Here is a 16,977-nt window from a genome sequence, read left to right on the forward strand (position 1 = left end):
ATTCAAAATTATTTAAAAGGGTTATCAAAATCTCCTTCCTTTTTCTACTACATATTCAAGACTAATTTTCTTCACATACTTCACCCACAATAACTTACTGAAACAAAGTGAATGCAGAAGAAAATATAATAATCTAGCTATCTTCTATCGAGCCACAGAAGAAATTTATAAAAATGTAAAACAATACCATTCTTTTCACTGATTTTTTAAAAAATATAGGGTTTATTTTTTCATAGAAATGTCACATGGGCTGACATGTAGTAGGTTTTTAAATGATTTAATGAAGAATTTCTTTGATATTAATTTATAATAATAATAATAAACATAGATATAATCCATACAAACAAAAATTATTTGGAAATCTCAAAATTTAAGAACGTAAAGGGGTCCTAAGACCACAAAGTTTGAGAAACGTTGCTTTAAAAATCTGCCACAAAGAGAGGTGCCTGGGTGGCTCAGACAAATAAGTAACTGATTCTTGATTCTGGCTCAGGTCTTGATCTGAGTCACGAGCTCAAGCCGCACACTGGGCTCCATGTCCAGCATGGATCCTACTTTAAAAAAAAAAAAAAAGCCACAAGAGAAGAAGGAAAAGGCAAGAGCTGGAGGGTATAGGAGGCCCAGAGAAGAAGCCATTTGAACAGTAACAGTTATTTTTATTTTCCTGCCCACAATAAAAATAGGCACTTACAAAAATGTTATAATACTGTAATTGTCTACTGCTTTAAGCAAACCATTTCAAATATTCAAGTTTTAACGATTATAATTGAATATACAAATTTCTGGTATGAACAATTCATTCACAGCTTTAAATTGACACAAAACTTTTTTTCAGATTAACAATGAAGATTAAGAAAAATAAATTCACTTGTCAGATGAAAAGTTATCAAATAAAATACATTTTAAATACTTTATTTTACAGATTGTTAATTTTGCTTATAAAAAAAAGTAATGCCACACTGAGCTTGGAAAATAAAACAGGCATTACTACTTACTGTCCTTCAATGAGCCATGTGCACTTCGTTTTATATTTATAATTTCCAGGTCCATCTGTCACAAACCCAGAAGATCCAGTTAGTCTGTAAGGCAAATTATAAAAAAAAAAAAAAAACACACTTAGGTCCATCAAAATTTCACATATCAATATCTTTCTTAAAAGTTAAACATAGTGGTATATTAATGCATAACCAGAAGAGAATCACTGGATAGTTAGAGTATACTAATCTGGGTGAAAAGAATACTTGCCATAAACTTAAGAAAAGGGGGTACAAATACACTAAAACTAACAGGAATAAGCAAAAACCTACCTAAATCTTTCTAGCTGCAACAAGAAATCCATACTTTGTACCATGAAAATGGCTACAAGAACTTACTTATAAATATCAGTTGGTTTTTAAAAAGTAAGATCACACAGTTACAGGTACAACTGTATCTAATACAGTAACACTGTGGGGAACACAACTGAGATGGGCAAGCACATCAAGCTACAACACACAATGGACCCATCACACTCATCTTCTTCTGAAAGCAATCTACCACACACCATGAGCAGTGTCCTCCAGAACCCGTCTTCCCTCACTCCTGCCAAGTCTAAAGTTTGTCGGTATTTTTAGGTCTTGCCAATATGATAGGCATATCCTCATATCTCATTAATGTTTGGACTGCTACTAACCCTGAAGCTTGAATATCTTCTCATATGTTTTGGTCATTTGCATTTCCTCCTTTGTGAATTAAAATTCCATATTCTGCGCCCACTCTGCCACCAAGTTGTCTTTTTCAAATTAATGTTTAGGAGCTCTTTTTATATTAAGGAGCTCCCATCTGCATTTTAAATACACTATAAATATATTTTCTCAGTTTACTTTTTTCTTTATATTTTTGTGTCTGTTATCTTTTGCTATATATAACTTTTTAATATTTAAGAAGGATGCTATTTCCTTCCTCACTGCTGTTTCTAGATGATTTTTCCTCCCTCTTCCATCACCAGTGTCAGCCTTTCTGAAATAGATGTTCTCCTCTGGATCTGCCTCCCCTACTTTCTGAGTTAACTACTGGCATCCCAGTTACTCCTTCTCACCCACTGATACTAGCATCTAGCTCACTGCCTTCCATTCAACTACATCAACATTCAAGATGTTTCAATCAGAACTCCAGCTCTCCATTTCTTAACTTCACCATTAACGGTCTTTTCCTCCACTCCACATAAGCCATCCACTCCTCTGGGCCCCGCCTTTATTTGTGAGAGCAAAAGCACCAAAATCTTCATTTTAGGCATCCTATGCTATGACCACCATATCTTTTGTCTCAAATTCATTTCCCCTTTTCCAGGAAGTCATCAGCCCTATGGGGAACTCCAATCCACTGATTTCTTCCTGTTCATCACTCACAACCCACACACTTGACTTTCCCCTTACCTAGTTAAGATTCCATGATCCATCACAATTATCATCACCTGCAAATCCCTTGGCTTCTTTCCCCTTCTCTCCCTCTGCCATACTTACCTGGATATTGATATCTCCATGACTTATTCCCAATATCCATTTTACCCCCAAATTGTTAGTCCGAGCCAATCATGGTGTTGTGTGTTCCCTGCCAACAACTGACTAGAAATGTGTATCAGTTAAGATTAGGTTCTAGCCCAACTGACAGGAAAAATGTAAATTGTAATGGCTTAACCAAGATATAAAGTCCAAAGAAATACAGAGCACATAAGGGAATTCTATAACCAATAGGTTATAGAAAGGGACCTAATGCTCTTCTACACATCCTCAACATGTGGCTTCCACCTAATAATCCAAGACAGCTGCTCCACTCCAGCTTTTATTCCCACATTCTACCCAGCAGGAAGGAAAAGAAAACAAGATGCACATCCCCTCTCTCTAAGTCAAATAGGACAATTCAACTTACATCCCCTCAGCCAAAAGTTACTGACATATCTAAATGGAGAGGGAGGCTGGGAAATGTAGCCATTATTCCAGATGACCGTGTACTCAATGAAAAATCAGGATTGCCTTTAATAGCAAAGGGGACAGAGGCCAAAAAGGTCACTGCTAGTCTCTGTCACAGCATGTAATCTAATACTTGGATGTGAGGGCAAGTCTTGATGGAGAGCTTCCAGGCACTATTTTTTCATTCTTAAGAAAGACACTGTGGTAGACAGGGAGATATATCACATGAATCTCCCTTTTGAAGAAGGATTTACTGTCTCCTCAACAGGCAGCCTCCCAGTGTCAGTTTCTTCAGGAGCTGCCTTGCCCCAAGTCATGCCTTGCCCAGGGCAGCTCAAACCAGAGAGGGTAGAAAGGCTGGAACATTTCAATCCAACACTAAACAACTCTGATACACAATCCTTTGCTCTATAAGCTCCCCTTTGTCAGGCCTGAATTGAAGTTCAACTTCTTCCTTTACCCAATTCTGCTTCCTGCCCCTTCCTCTCATAGGTGCCCCATAGGTGCCTCTCATAGGTGCAATTCATGCCCAAAACTCCATCTCAGCAACACAGCCATCATGCTACGGGGTTGAACACAAAGCCAACACCAAGAATGATAAACCAAAGAAATGCAAAAGTCCATGAAGAGCAGTACCAACCAACCAACCACAGAGGCCTCTCCAGGTTTATGGGCTAATACAGTTCCCACTGGTGACTGGTTCATTGTGTATGTGTGTGTGGACACAATTTAGGCCCTTCTAGCTCAGAAAGTTTCCTGGTTTTTTACTATGCTTGTTTTGCTCCCAAGAGTTTCTATGTATTTCATATACATAGACATACTCAGGCCTTGGCAAATCAGCACCACTTTTAGAAAAGAAATAGATCGTTTTAATTTTAAATATTCACTGAGTATCTTTAAATCTAGCATTTATATAATTTTACAAATAACGAATAGTTACGATCACAGATAGCCTTTTGTCAACTGAAGGACAATTCTCCCTTTGTAACTTCTCTCCCCAAGTACTCCCAACCACCCTACACTAAGATAAACATTTAACCACCTCGTAAGCATTCTTAACTAGTTTTCTTCATACTTATGAGCCCATGATATATGCATAGCTCTCTTCAATTAATGTTTGGCTACACAATTATGCACACTTTTCTGCATCTTCCTTTTTCTCACGCCAACAAAACTCTGGGAGAATCTCTTCAACAAAACAGGTATGAGTCTCCATTCATTTTTTCCATGGAGCATTATCTTCTAACCTACTGGGATAGCATTTTTTTCTGCCTTTCTCCTAATAACATTCATTTTGTTTTCAGTCAGCTGGCATTATGCACATTGCTGCAATAAATATCTCTATACATATGGCCTTACTTGTGCTTTAATTTCTAAGAATAGAATCTTAGGAGGAGGATTACTGGGCCAAAGGAAGATGAATTTTAATTGTTAGCCAAGCTGCCAAATTACTTCCAAAATGGCTGTAACAATTTACATTTGCACGAGCAGGACGTGAGAGCATGCTCTTCTCCATGTCCCCTCCCTACCCCCATATTAGATATTCTTGTTTCTTTTACATTGTTAACGTGAAATTCTCTGTGTTCTAGTGAATGGCCAGTAGAGTGTTTATTGAAAGGGGAAGGTCAGGAGTATCAACTACACTTTCAGGTCAAGTTTTATATTATCACTGGTGATGCAGGTACACACTCTGGTACTGCCTGTGCTCACTTCACCAGCAGTCACACAAAGGCATCTGATTGAAACAGGAAGACTCTTCAACAATAGGAAACCAGATACAGATAATTAGTAACTCCTTGCTTCTACCAAGTTTCCAATTCAAGAATACACTGGGGGTGATTCTGCACTACAAACATACAGGGAAAAAATAGGGGAACCCTCCATAGGAGGCAGGTTTCAAAGGAGCCACCTTATTATTATTTCTTTTTCTTTTTAATTATTATTAAAGTACATTGGTATTATTACCAAGCAAAGTGGCCTATTTAAAAAAAAAACCCACAAACCTCAACTTTTCTCACCTGTTTAGATTTTCTTTGTGGTCAAGTGTGTTGGACATCAATAAACTTTGATCAAAGTTCCTCAGACATTAAAAAAAAACAAAAAAAAGACAATCTATCGTAGGAATGTGAACCAGTACTGATTCATGTGTAATTCAGTTTATTGAATGCACTATTCAACTCCCTCATATTCTCCCATTACCTACCAGACCTATTTCTGAGAAAGGTGTACTGAAATCCCACACCATGACACATTTACGATGTTATTTTTGCCTTATTTAGCTATTTAGCCAAATAAGTTTGTAACTTTTAGACTGTCATAAACTGTCCCCTTTATCATGATAATAACCATTTATATAGTTTGATGTTCAGGTTTCATCTTGTCTATTATTATAATTACTGATTTTTTGTTGTTGTCTTCCTGGGCCACTGATCTTTATTCAATTCTTTATTTTTCATATTTCCTCATCAAATTTTCAAAAGTTTCTTTTTTCTAAACAGGACATGGTTAGGTTTTGTTTCTTAACCTAGCCTGACAGTTTTACCAGCATAATATAATTTTTCACATTTCGTGTGACTGCTATACCGATTTGCCTCCTTCCAACCAAAATTTTAAATCAATCTTAGAGAGGAGCAATTTATATACAAATGTACAATTTAAGTTGTGACAAGTGTATATACATGTGGAACCCTCCCAAACAGCACATAAGACAGGTCTGTAACCCCCAAAAGTTCCTTCATACCACTTTGCAGTTAATCTCTCCCAACACTGATCTTATTTCCATCACTACAGACCAGTTTTATACAATATGATTTAATAAAAGCGTACAGAGACACTCTTGTGCCTTGCTTCTTTTGATCAGCCTGATGCTTCTCAGTATGATGTGTATCAGTAGTTGGTTCCGTCCCATTGCTGAGTAGCATTCTACTGCATGAAGATACCACAGCTTGTTTATTCATTCTCCTGCTGATGGACACTTGGATTACATAGTTACATGAATAAAGCTGCTAAGAACACTAGTGTACAAGCCTTTGTGTGGATGTGTGTGGACACTCCTCTTGGATAAATAAGTAAAAGTGAAATCACTGGATCAAAATTGATATATCAGATTTAAGGAAACTGCCATAATTGTTTCCTAAGTGGTTACACCATCTTCTACTTCCATCATCAAGGAATGAATCTTTGCTGCTTCCAGGTTCTCCCAGTAATTCCCTTGTCTCAAGCTCTGGTGAGATTCTCCCCATCGACTTAGCAACATATTGACCTTGTGGCGGTCAGGAAGATAGATCTACTATATCACACCATCCAGGATCTGAAGCTTTACGGTCTCTGTCCCTTGCTACACTGGCCCGGCTATACACCAGTTCTCTGTCTGGGAGGATCACAACAGATCCTAGATCCTAGAGTTTCCTATAGGTCCCCCCAGCAAGCTGGTTCAAGAAAAGCAAAGTGCTTGCAGTTGTGAGAGCCAGGGAAGCAAGACTCACCGAGGCTGCCATGTTCTTATGAGGCTACCATGTTCCTCATATCCCTCTTGGCTAAAATCCATTTATGTTTGGATTTTCTGTTGCTTTCAAGTAAAACCACACCAACCACAAATTTTGCCAATTGTGTGATGGAGCCTCTTCCCCTAATAGTTCAGAAATCAGGATATACTATTAAAGTCAATGGCATGTCACAGTTTAAAGGAAGTGGTTTTTCTTTCTTAGTGGTACGCAAGATAAAGGTGTACTTTACATTCAGTGGCATCTTAGCAAGTTGAAGTTACACATACAGCAAAACTCTAAACCTGGTTGAACCCAACTCTGCTTACTCTGTATGTGCAACCAAGTAGCTGGCTAAAACTAGAGACACAACGTTGTGCTGACTGGTCTCACTTCACATTTATAAACACACATCTCAAATAGGTTCTCAGCACTATAAGACAACAATCCTTCCATTTTCCTGGCCAGCTCACTTTTATGCCTTATTATCTTTCAACTTCCCAAATCCTCTTCCCTCTTTCCAATTTCAACTGCTGATCAGTGGATTCCTTTACTCATTTCATGTGTATTTTCCCCCAGTGGAATGTAAACTTTATAATGGTAAAGATTTTTGTCTCTTTTGTTCTCTATTTCCAGTGCCTAGAAGCGTGCCTGGCATCTTAATGACACTAAGTGGATAGTGGTAGAAGAAGAAATAAATTAGGAGAACTACATTTTCTTCCCATTACTAAATGCATGTGCTTTCCCCTGGTTACAATGGATAAACTATCTAAATTCATCTAGGGTTAAATCCTCTACCTGGGTCCAGAATTCTCTACTCAATCAAGGGTACCAGCAGAACAAACCTGATTCCAACCCCAACCCCACACTTCTCTCTACTGGATCAGCATGAGATGAGCTTTCAGATTTCCTTCTTAAAAAATAAACTTTTGGGGCGCCTGAGTGGCTCAGTGGGTTAAAGCCTCTGCCTTAAACTCAGGTCATAATCCCAGGATCCTGGGATCAAGCCCCGAGGGGGAAATCTCTGCTCAGCAGGGAGCCTGCTTCCCCCTCTCTCTCTGCCTGCCTCTCTGCCTAATAAATAAAATCTTTTTTAAAAAATAAAATAATAGGGGCGCCTGGGTGGCTCAGTGGGTTAAGCCGCTGCCTTCAGCTCAGGTCATGATCTCAGGGTCCTGGGATCGAGTCCCGCATCGGGCTCTCTGCTCAGCAGGGAGCCTGCTTCCTTCTCTCTCTCTCTGCCTGCCTCTCGGTGTACTTGTAATTTCTCTCTGTCAAATAAATAAATAAAATCTTTAAAAAAAAAAAAATAATAATAAACTTCCTTCACCTTAGGTTCCACTTGTGCTATTATCACTTCTGTGCTTTTAAAGCAAGTCTTGAGAATAATCTACTCTCACTGACAACTCTCTAACCTACTAATTTCTTACCCCATTTCAGCTAGTTAGCTTTAATCCTAACTTCCCCAGCCCTCCAAAATCCCTTAGTTAAGGTATATGAGCCTTTGAAATAGTTGATACCTCTTTCTTTAAAAAAAAAAAAAAAAAGAAAAAAAAGAAAAGAAAGAAAGAAAGAAAAGAAAAATATTTTATTTTTGCTAGGGAGAGAGAGGGAGCACAAGCAGCAGGGGGCAGGGGTGTATGGCAGGCAGAGGCAGGCTCCCCACTGAGCATAAAGCTTGATCCCAGGACTGGGGACCATGACAGGAACAGAAGGCAGACACTTAACCGAGTGAGCCACCCCAGCACCCCATGCCTCCCACTTTCTTAAAATACTTTCTTGGGGCGCCTGGGTGGCTCAGTAGGTTAAGCCTCTGCCTTCGGCTCAGGTCATGATCTCAGGGTCCTGGGATGGAGCCCCATATTGGGCTCTCTGCTCAGCAGGGAGAGCCTGCTTCCCTTCCTATCTCTCTCTGCCTGCCTCTCTGCCTACCTGTGATCTCTGTCAAATAAATAAATAAAATCTCTAAAATAAATAAATAGATAAAATCTCTGAACTAAATAAATAAATAGATAAATAAATAAAATACTTTCTTCACTTGGTTTCCAAAACCCCCCTGTTCTCAATTCACAGCTTCTTCTCAGTCCCCTCTGACAAGCCCACCTTCTTGTCCCAGTCAGCCTCTAGTTATAGGAATGCCCCAGGGCTCCACCTGAATCTGCTTCTCTGCACAAAGTCATACTGATCTCATACTATTGAAAAACATTAAATACTACCTATATATATTTTTAATAATGGAATTTTCATCTCTGTGATAGCACCACCATTCTCCTGGTTATCCCAGGCAAAAACTATGAATAATACAAGCATATCCTCTGTTCAAAAAAAAAAAAAAAAAAAAAAACTTTCATTTTTTTCCTTTCCAGTATTTATGACTTTATTATTTTTCTGGCCTTATTGTAATTAGTTAAGATCTGTTATGACATGGAAAAGAACTGGTGACTGGCAAAAACTGGTGAGGTCTTGTTCTCAACCTCAGGGGAAAACTTTCAGTATTTCACCATATGTTCTTTGTAAAACCCTTACTTAAACCAGATTAAGGAAGTACCTTTCTATTCCTAGTTTACTAAAGATTTTTAACATTAGTGAGTGTCGAATTCTAGTTTTTTTTTTAAACTGTGTATCTAATGATCATTTGCTTTTTCTCCCTTATTCTATTAATGCTGTGAATGATATTGATTTTCAAATATTAAATTGACACTGAATTTCTCAAATAAACCCAAGTTGATCATGATTCTTTTTATATTTTGCTGGATACAGTTTGCAAATATTTTAAATCTGTTTTACAGCTTCGTAAGTTAAACTGACCTGCTTTTTATTTGTTAAGTTTTGATAACAAAATTATCTGGAACAGGAAAGGAATTTCACCTATTTTCCTATCTGTAGGAGAGTCTAAGATTGGTGACATTTCTCTTGTAAACGTTTGGAAGAATTCACTTGTAAAACCTGGGCCTGGAGATCTCTTTTATGCAAGTTGGTCTTACTAGAGTTTGCCATTTCATCTAAATTTTTCAAATTTATTGGAATAAACTTATTAACTAATATCCTCCGATTTTTCCAATGCATGTAGGATCTATAGTGATGTCCTCCTTATTATTGATCGGTAATTTGTTTTTTTATCAATTTCTCCAGCAGCTTATCAATTTTGTCTATTCTTTCATACATATATATTTTATTTAAATAATCTCTACAGCCATCCAGGCTCCCCTCAATTTTGCTTTTTCTGTTCTAATGACTTTGAGTATATTTTTGCAGTTTTTGTATTTTCCTGAGTTGAAACAGATCACTGACTTCCACCCTTTCTTCTTATTTAGTATATACATTTAAAACCCTTTCATTCTCACCATTGCATTAGTTGTACCCATAGTTCTCATATTTAATACTTTCATTATCTTTCAGCTCAAAATTTCAAATTCCCAGGGTGATTTCCTTTTTGATTTATGATTATTTCGAAGAGCACAGTAACTGTATGATATAGTATCCTCTGTATGTCAATTAGGACAAGTGTTTTGGGTGGCTCAGTTGGTTGAGCAGCTGCCTTCGGCTCAAGTCATGATCCCAGCATCCTGGGATCGATTCCCACATCGGGCTTCTTGCTCAGCAGGGAGCCTGCTTCTCCCTCTGCCTCTGCCTGCCATTCTGTCTGCCTGTGCTCGCTCTCTCCCCCCGCCCTCTCTGATAAATAAATAAAATCTTTAAAAATAATAATAATAAAATAAAATCTTTATTCTATTAATTACTGAGAGGAGTGTTAAGATATTTTTAACATCCATGGATGTTAAAAAAGCAGGAGGAAAACCTAATGAGGAGCAGTTTATATGCACGGTTTTAAGGTGTTTCCCTCATATTGCTTATAAGTTGCAAGGAGGAATAAAATAGGTAGTTGGAGGGGGGGGACAGACAACACCTCAAACAGGAGAATAAAATTAATATAAAAAATAAGGGAAATAGAGGTATCATACACCTCCAGGTATGAGATCCTGAGAAGGGCCAACCTTCACCTATGCAATATTCTGACCAAGGATGTATAATTTGAATCTAACCATGAGGAAATACAAAACAAAAGCAAAATAAAGAACTGGATTAAAACGGGGGCGGGGGGGGGGAATCTATCCATGAAAGAGTGTGAATATAATTTTTCTTTAAAAAGGAAGAAAGGCAGTAGAAATGTTCTACATCAGGAGTCAGCAAATTACAGTCCTTAGGCTAAATCCTGCCTGCTGATTGTTCATGTAAATAAATTTTTTTGGAACACAGCCAAGCCCTTTTGCTTACTTATTGTTAATGGCTACTTCATATTACAAGAGCAGAAGTAACTGTACAGAGACAAAGCAGAAAATATTTACTATCTAGTTCTTTACAGAAAAGATTTGCTGACCCATGTTCTACATTAAAGCAGGCTACAGAGACATAACAATTAGTTGCAGTACCCAAACCTAGACTGGATCTGGTAATGGAAGGGGCGGAAGCAAATAATATAAAAGGACATTACTAGGTCAACTGACAAAATGTAGTACAAACAATATACTAGATAAAGGTACTATATCAATGTTAAGCATACTGAAGGCAAAAAACTATACCACCTTAAGACTTAAGTCTCTTAAGTCTCTTACAATGATCACTACCTTTAGAAAATACACACTAAAGTATTTTAAAGGGTCAAGAGCCATGAGATAGATGTCTCTCAAATGGTTCAAGGAAAACCACTGTATGTGTGTGTGAAAAAGAGAGAGCACAAGAAAGTTCACAAATGACAGACTATTTTTCAGCCCTCTGTCTCTCAGTGCTTCTGCAGAGGAATGTTTTCCCAGCATACCTTATTCGTTAATTCTCTTTCCATCTGCATCTAAGATTCCTAAAATCAGTTACTGGTATCTTCAGTTTCTGTTAATTCTTTTTTATACTTTCTCTTTACTGAAATTGTTTAAACTCTTAAAGCCATCATTTATTTCAAAGTCTGTTTCTAATCATTCTAATGGCTGACTCTTCTGTCTCTCCACTAATATCCTTTTTCTGTCCAAGCCAGAACCCAACACTGCAGTTAGCTGTCATGTCTTCATGCCTCCCTGAACCTGTTTCTTTTTAACAGTTTAAATTTTAGTTGAGATAATAGATTCACAATATAAGAAAGCATGCAGTTATAAGAAATAATACAGAGTGATTCCTTACATACGTTGACCAAGTTTCCTAAATGGTAACATTTTTTTTAAAACTACAGTAAAATATCACAACTAAAATACTGACGTTGATAAGTCAATCTTATTCAAATGTCCACATTTTTACTTATACTCACATGCGTGTTTAAGTTTTGCCCAATTCTTTTACCTGTGTAGGTTCATGCATCTACCACCAGTCAAAATACTAAATGGACCCAGCACAAGGATTCCTCATACTGCCCCAATGTAACCATACAGCTCCCTCCCACATACTCCCCCCACCCAACAACCACTTTACATTCTTAACCCCTGGCAACATTTAATCTGTCATTTTATCTTTAGGCAATGTTCCTTTTTATCTCTATAATTTTCTTTGCTCTAAAGCATAATCTGTCAGTTATTAGCATAACCATTCCTACCCTTTCTTTTTTTCAATTAATTCTAGCATGGTATATGTTTTTCATTCTTTTACTTTCTACCTACAAATGTTGTTGAATTTGAAGTGACTTTCCTACAAGCAGCATGTATTTGGATCACATTTTTTCATCCAATTTGCATTTCCATTTTAGGTAATTATTACATTTATAGTAATTACAGATATGTTAAGGCTTAAGTCAGCCACTCTATTATTTGCCTTATATTGTTTTCTCTGGTTCTCATTCTGTTTCTCTCTTTTTGTCTTTCTGTGGGTCATCGGAACATTTTTTAAGATTCCATCTTGATTTACTTATATTGTTTTTATCTTTTTGTGTATTTTCTTCGTAGTTACTATTGGCACCAGAATACACACATGTGACTTAGAAAAATCTACTGGTAATAATGTTCTACTACTTCCATTTAGGTCCTTTATCTTCACCATTTTATTTTTTTAAAGATCTTATTTATTTATTTGAGAGAGAGTACATGCATGAACTGGGAGGAGGGGGGAGCGGCGCATGGGTAAATCTCAAGCAAACTTCCTGCCCAGCCTAGAGATTGATGTGGGGCTCGACCCCACAGCCCCAAGATGACAAACCCAGCCAAAACTGGATGCTCACCTGACTGATCCACGCAGGAGCCCCTATCTTCACCACTTAAAATATCATCATATTTAGTATTAGATTGTTTTAAAAAACTTTATTTAAAAAACTTTGAGAGAGAGAAGGGCGAGGGAGAAAGAGAATCTTAAGCAGACACCCCACTGAGCAAGGAACCCAACATGGGGCTCAATCATATGACCCCAGGATCATGACCTCAACTGAAATCAAGAGTCGAATGCTTAACCAACTGAGCCACCCAGGCATCCCCAGTTTTATATTTTTTATTCAGTCATCAAATATGATTGCTAACACTCAGGAGGACTCTCCATTGTTCCTTCTTTTTTCTTAATGCTACACAATTGACTCTTATCATTTCTCTCCTGCTCAAAGAACTTCCTTTAGCCAATCTTTAATGAAAGATCTGCTAGCAACAAATTCTTTTCATTTTCTACCATCTGATAATGTTTATTTCCCTTTAATTCCTGAGGGACAGTTTTGCTGAATACAGAATTCACAAATGACAGTTGTATAATTTTAACACCTGAGAAATAGTGTGCTTCAGATGAGAAATCTGTTATCTGCATGGGTGTTCCCCAACATTTCGCTCTGGCTTTCAAGACTTCTTCTTGGCCCTTAGGTTTCTAGGCTTTTATACTGTATATATTTACATAAGTATATACTTACATATTATACGTATATACTTAACCTAAGTATATACTTATACTGTATATATTTATACATATTACACATACTATACATATTTAGGTAAGTATATACTTCTCTATTTGTAAGTATATACTTGATCTATTTGTCTATTCTTTCACCAATACCAACAATCTTGATTACTGTAGCTTTATAGTAAGTCTTGAAGTCAGGTAGTGTTGGTCCTCCAACTTTGTTCTCCTTCAATATTGTGCTGACTACTCTGGGTTTTTTTCTTTTTTCCTCTCCATATAAATGTTACAATCAGTTTGTCAATATCGACAAAATCACTTACTGGGATTTTGATTGTATATATCAAGTTGGGAAAAAGGGAAGAACTGATATCTTGACAATATTGAGCCTTCTCACCCATGAGCAGGGAATATATCTCCATGTACTTAGTTCTTTGATAGCTTTCCTCATATAGATCTTCTACACATTTTGCTAGACCTATGCCTAAGTATTTCACTTTTGGCGGCGCTAATATAAATGGTATTGTGTTTTTAATTCCAAATTCCACTTCTTCATTCCTGGTATATTGGAAAGCAACTGAATTCTGTGTATTAACCTTGTATCTATCTCACACATTTAGATTTCAAGAGTCCAATTATGATGCATCTTGGTGGGAATTTGAGCTTTTCTTGTATGGGGCTCACAATTTCTTGGATTTGCAGGTTTCTTTTGCCAAACTTGGTACATTTTCAGCCATTACTTCTTTAAAACTCTCAACCCCACTCTCATTCCTTTCTGGGACTCCAGTTATACAAATGTTAGATCTTTTGCCCCACAGATCATTTTGTCAAGTCTATTTCCTCTCTATTGTTTAGACTGGGTGATCTCTATTGTTCAGTTCTCAAGTTTACTGATTTTATCCTCTATTACTGTCATTCTACTAATTGAACCCATCTAACAAGTTGGGGAGGGGGCGTTGTTGTTATTGTGTTATCCAATTCTAAAATTTCCATTTGCTTCTTTCTAATTTCATTTGTAATTTGGTTCTAATTAATTTTACTTAGGTCTTTGATGAGATTTTGTACTTTTATTTCTTTCAAGACCATTTTTAATTGATTTTAAAGCATTTTTATGACAGTTGATTTAAGATTTTTGTGAAAAAATTCTAATATCTGATTTAAATCATCTTGGTTTGGTATGTTGATTGCCTTTTCTAATTCAATTCAATTTACTTTGTTCTTGGTATGACAAGTCATTTTGTATCTTGAATATGTTGAATATGTTGTTTATTATGTTAGAAGACACTAACATATGGTCTCATAAAAGATTTTATTTTAGCAGGTAGTCACCCTGTTTAGCTTTAGCATATGGATCTTGACCCAGTTTTCTGGGCTATTATTCCAATGGCAGATTAATTTTCAGAGTCTCTGTGTTGTTATCTGCCCCACACTGCTTATCTGGTACTACTGTGCTCCCAGGCATCCCTGCCAGTGCTGCCAGAGGGGATGAAAGGAGTTTCCCCAAGCCAGGCTGCCAAGTGCCTCTTCATGGGGGAGGGGTGTGATAGCCCTAGGTTCCCCCCTGCCCAACAACCTCCTGCTTCCCAGCATCTCTGAGCAGTAAAGGCAACTCTTGAGGCCACAGAAAAAAAGAGGCCTCCCAGAACAAGCTGCTTCTCATAGCTGGGTCCCTCTTGCCAGTTCCACCCACCTGCCCCTGTATATCTCTGGCTAGAGGAGAAAAAACTCGGGCCCACATAACCAAAGAGACTACCCTGCACTAGGCTACTTGCAGCTGTGTCCTTTTTGCCAGTAGTATTCACCCTGGTATCTTTAGGTGGGGGAGGAGATCCTGAAGTCCTCAAGCACAAAGATGCTTCTCAGACTAGAATCCTCGCTGCAGCTGAGTCTCTCTCCCTAGTTCTGCCCATTTGCCTTGATAGCTCTCAGTGGAAAAGGAAAGTCTCAAGACAGGTGAGAAAAAGAGTGCTTTGTCTCCACAACTATATATTCAGTGGGATTCCTAACTGACCCCTCTTGTTGATAAGCTCGCCTGATGTTTTTGGAGGGAATTCCATTTGATTCATGGAAGAAATGAGCCTACCTGGACTGCATTCCATTGCTAAGTCAGAGGGTCAGGAAGCACTGGGTCTGGGAGGACTTCTTCAGTTGGGTGGGAGGATGCAAGACGTGCTATAGCTAAACTGTTCTTCTAGTCCTGTGGTCTCAAACCAGCTTCTTCTTATAACCTTTCAGAGTTGTCCTTTGATTGTCTTCTGCACCTGTTTCAGGATTTATAGCTAGACTTAGCAGAGAAAATGCATCTACACTATCTCATCTGTACTGGAAATCTCCCTATGACTCTGCTTCAATTACGTTTTCTCTCTTGATTTTTAGCCAATTCTTTTGTCTTTATTAAATATCTGGTTATTTTTTATTTAATGCCAGACTATTTTATAATACACTAAGTTATAAACATACATATAATATAGTTACATGTAAATACATATTACATATTCTCAAGAATATATAAAAATCATACAGATAACTTGAATCAATGGTTGATGGTGTCTTTCTCCAGAGCAAACTTTTTTCTACTTCTAGGAAGCAATAAAGCTAGGAGCAGGTCTCCTTAATCCAATCAAGGACTGAGGTGATCTGAAAGCTGACTTCAGCCTTTGTGAAAGCTAATCCTTAAAGTGCATCCTATCCTTCAGAGTTCCCAACTAACAGCCAGGGCTGGTTTCCAGTGCCTTTCCTTCTCTGCAGGCCCTGAACCCTAATTTCATCCCCCAACTCTGTATAACTACCAAAAACTCTACTTAGAATCTCAGCCTCTCTGCCACCACTTTGTTCAACCTCTTACATGCACATTTCAAATCAGTCAATCACTCCAAGGGAAAAGCTATACTGAAATTTGGCCTCACCCCTCTGAGCTTTCCTTCTCCAAAATATGTATACCTCAACTCCTTGCTATCTGCCGTGCTTACTTTCCAAAGTCTTTAAACAGGTTTCTTTTAAAAAATATTTTCCAGTTTTTCCAGTTGTTCTCAGTTGGGAGTGTCAGCTTAGAAAAAGGTATTCTACCACCGATATGAATAGAAATTTCCCCAGTAGTTTTGTGATAAAGAAAGATGTTTCAAGCTCATTTTATAGACTTCCTGGCTCCCTTTTTCCAAGGTACCTTACGTTCCTTCTAGTGGTAATTATTATTTAGAGAACAGAGTCTGGAATTAGAAATGCTTAATGCTGTCCAGGTGGGTTTCTGAGACTTTTCTTAGTAGAGAGAACTAGGAAATATATTTTTTAAAAAGAAAATACAGGGGTGCCTGATTAGCTCACTTGGCAGAACACATGACTCTTGATCTCAGGGCTGTAAGTTCAAGCCCCACTCTGAGGATGAAGGTTACTTAAAAAAATAAATAAATAGAATAGAAAAGAAAATACATCATGAGTTCATACTGATAATTCTGAGTCAAATTTAGGATCCCAGAATTCTTACTCAACTTCTCTGATTGTATCTCTTTTCCACACCAAAATCTATGGCCTCCATTCAATGTCACTATCTACTTGCTTACAAACATATAACACATATTACAATACAATAACAATATCAATATTATTACCAATTACTATAATAATCTGATTACTAAAACCAGCTTATAATATCTTTGCAGTTGTCTTTAGGGGCATATACTATTACAAACTTACAGTCAAAT

The 16,977-nt window shown here is 37.5% G+C and overlaps 1 protein-coding gene across 3 annotated transcripts in view; it reads right to left on the reverse strand.

Annotated features, from left to right (window-relative positions):
* ATRN (attractin) overlaps nucleotides 1-16,977 on the reverse strand; it is a 148,645-nt gene that overhangs the window by 110,851 nt on the left and 20,817 nt on the right. For all 3 annotated transcript variants that reach the window (XM_082744531.1, XM_082744533.1, XM_082744532.1), the window contains exon 2: nucleotides 996-1,079. In XM_082744531.1, the coding sequence (XP_082600657.1) occupies nucleotides 996-1,079 (84 nt within the window). The remainder of the gene's footprint in view (nucleotides 1-995; nucleotides 1,080-16,977) is intronic.

This window comes from Mustela nivalis (genome assembly GCF_964662115.1).
Source record: "Mustela nivalis genome assembly, chromosome: 8".
In the NCBI taxonomy this organism is placed as follows: Eukaryota; Metazoa; Chordata; class Mammalia; order Carnivora; family Mustelidae; genus Mustela; species Mustela nivalis.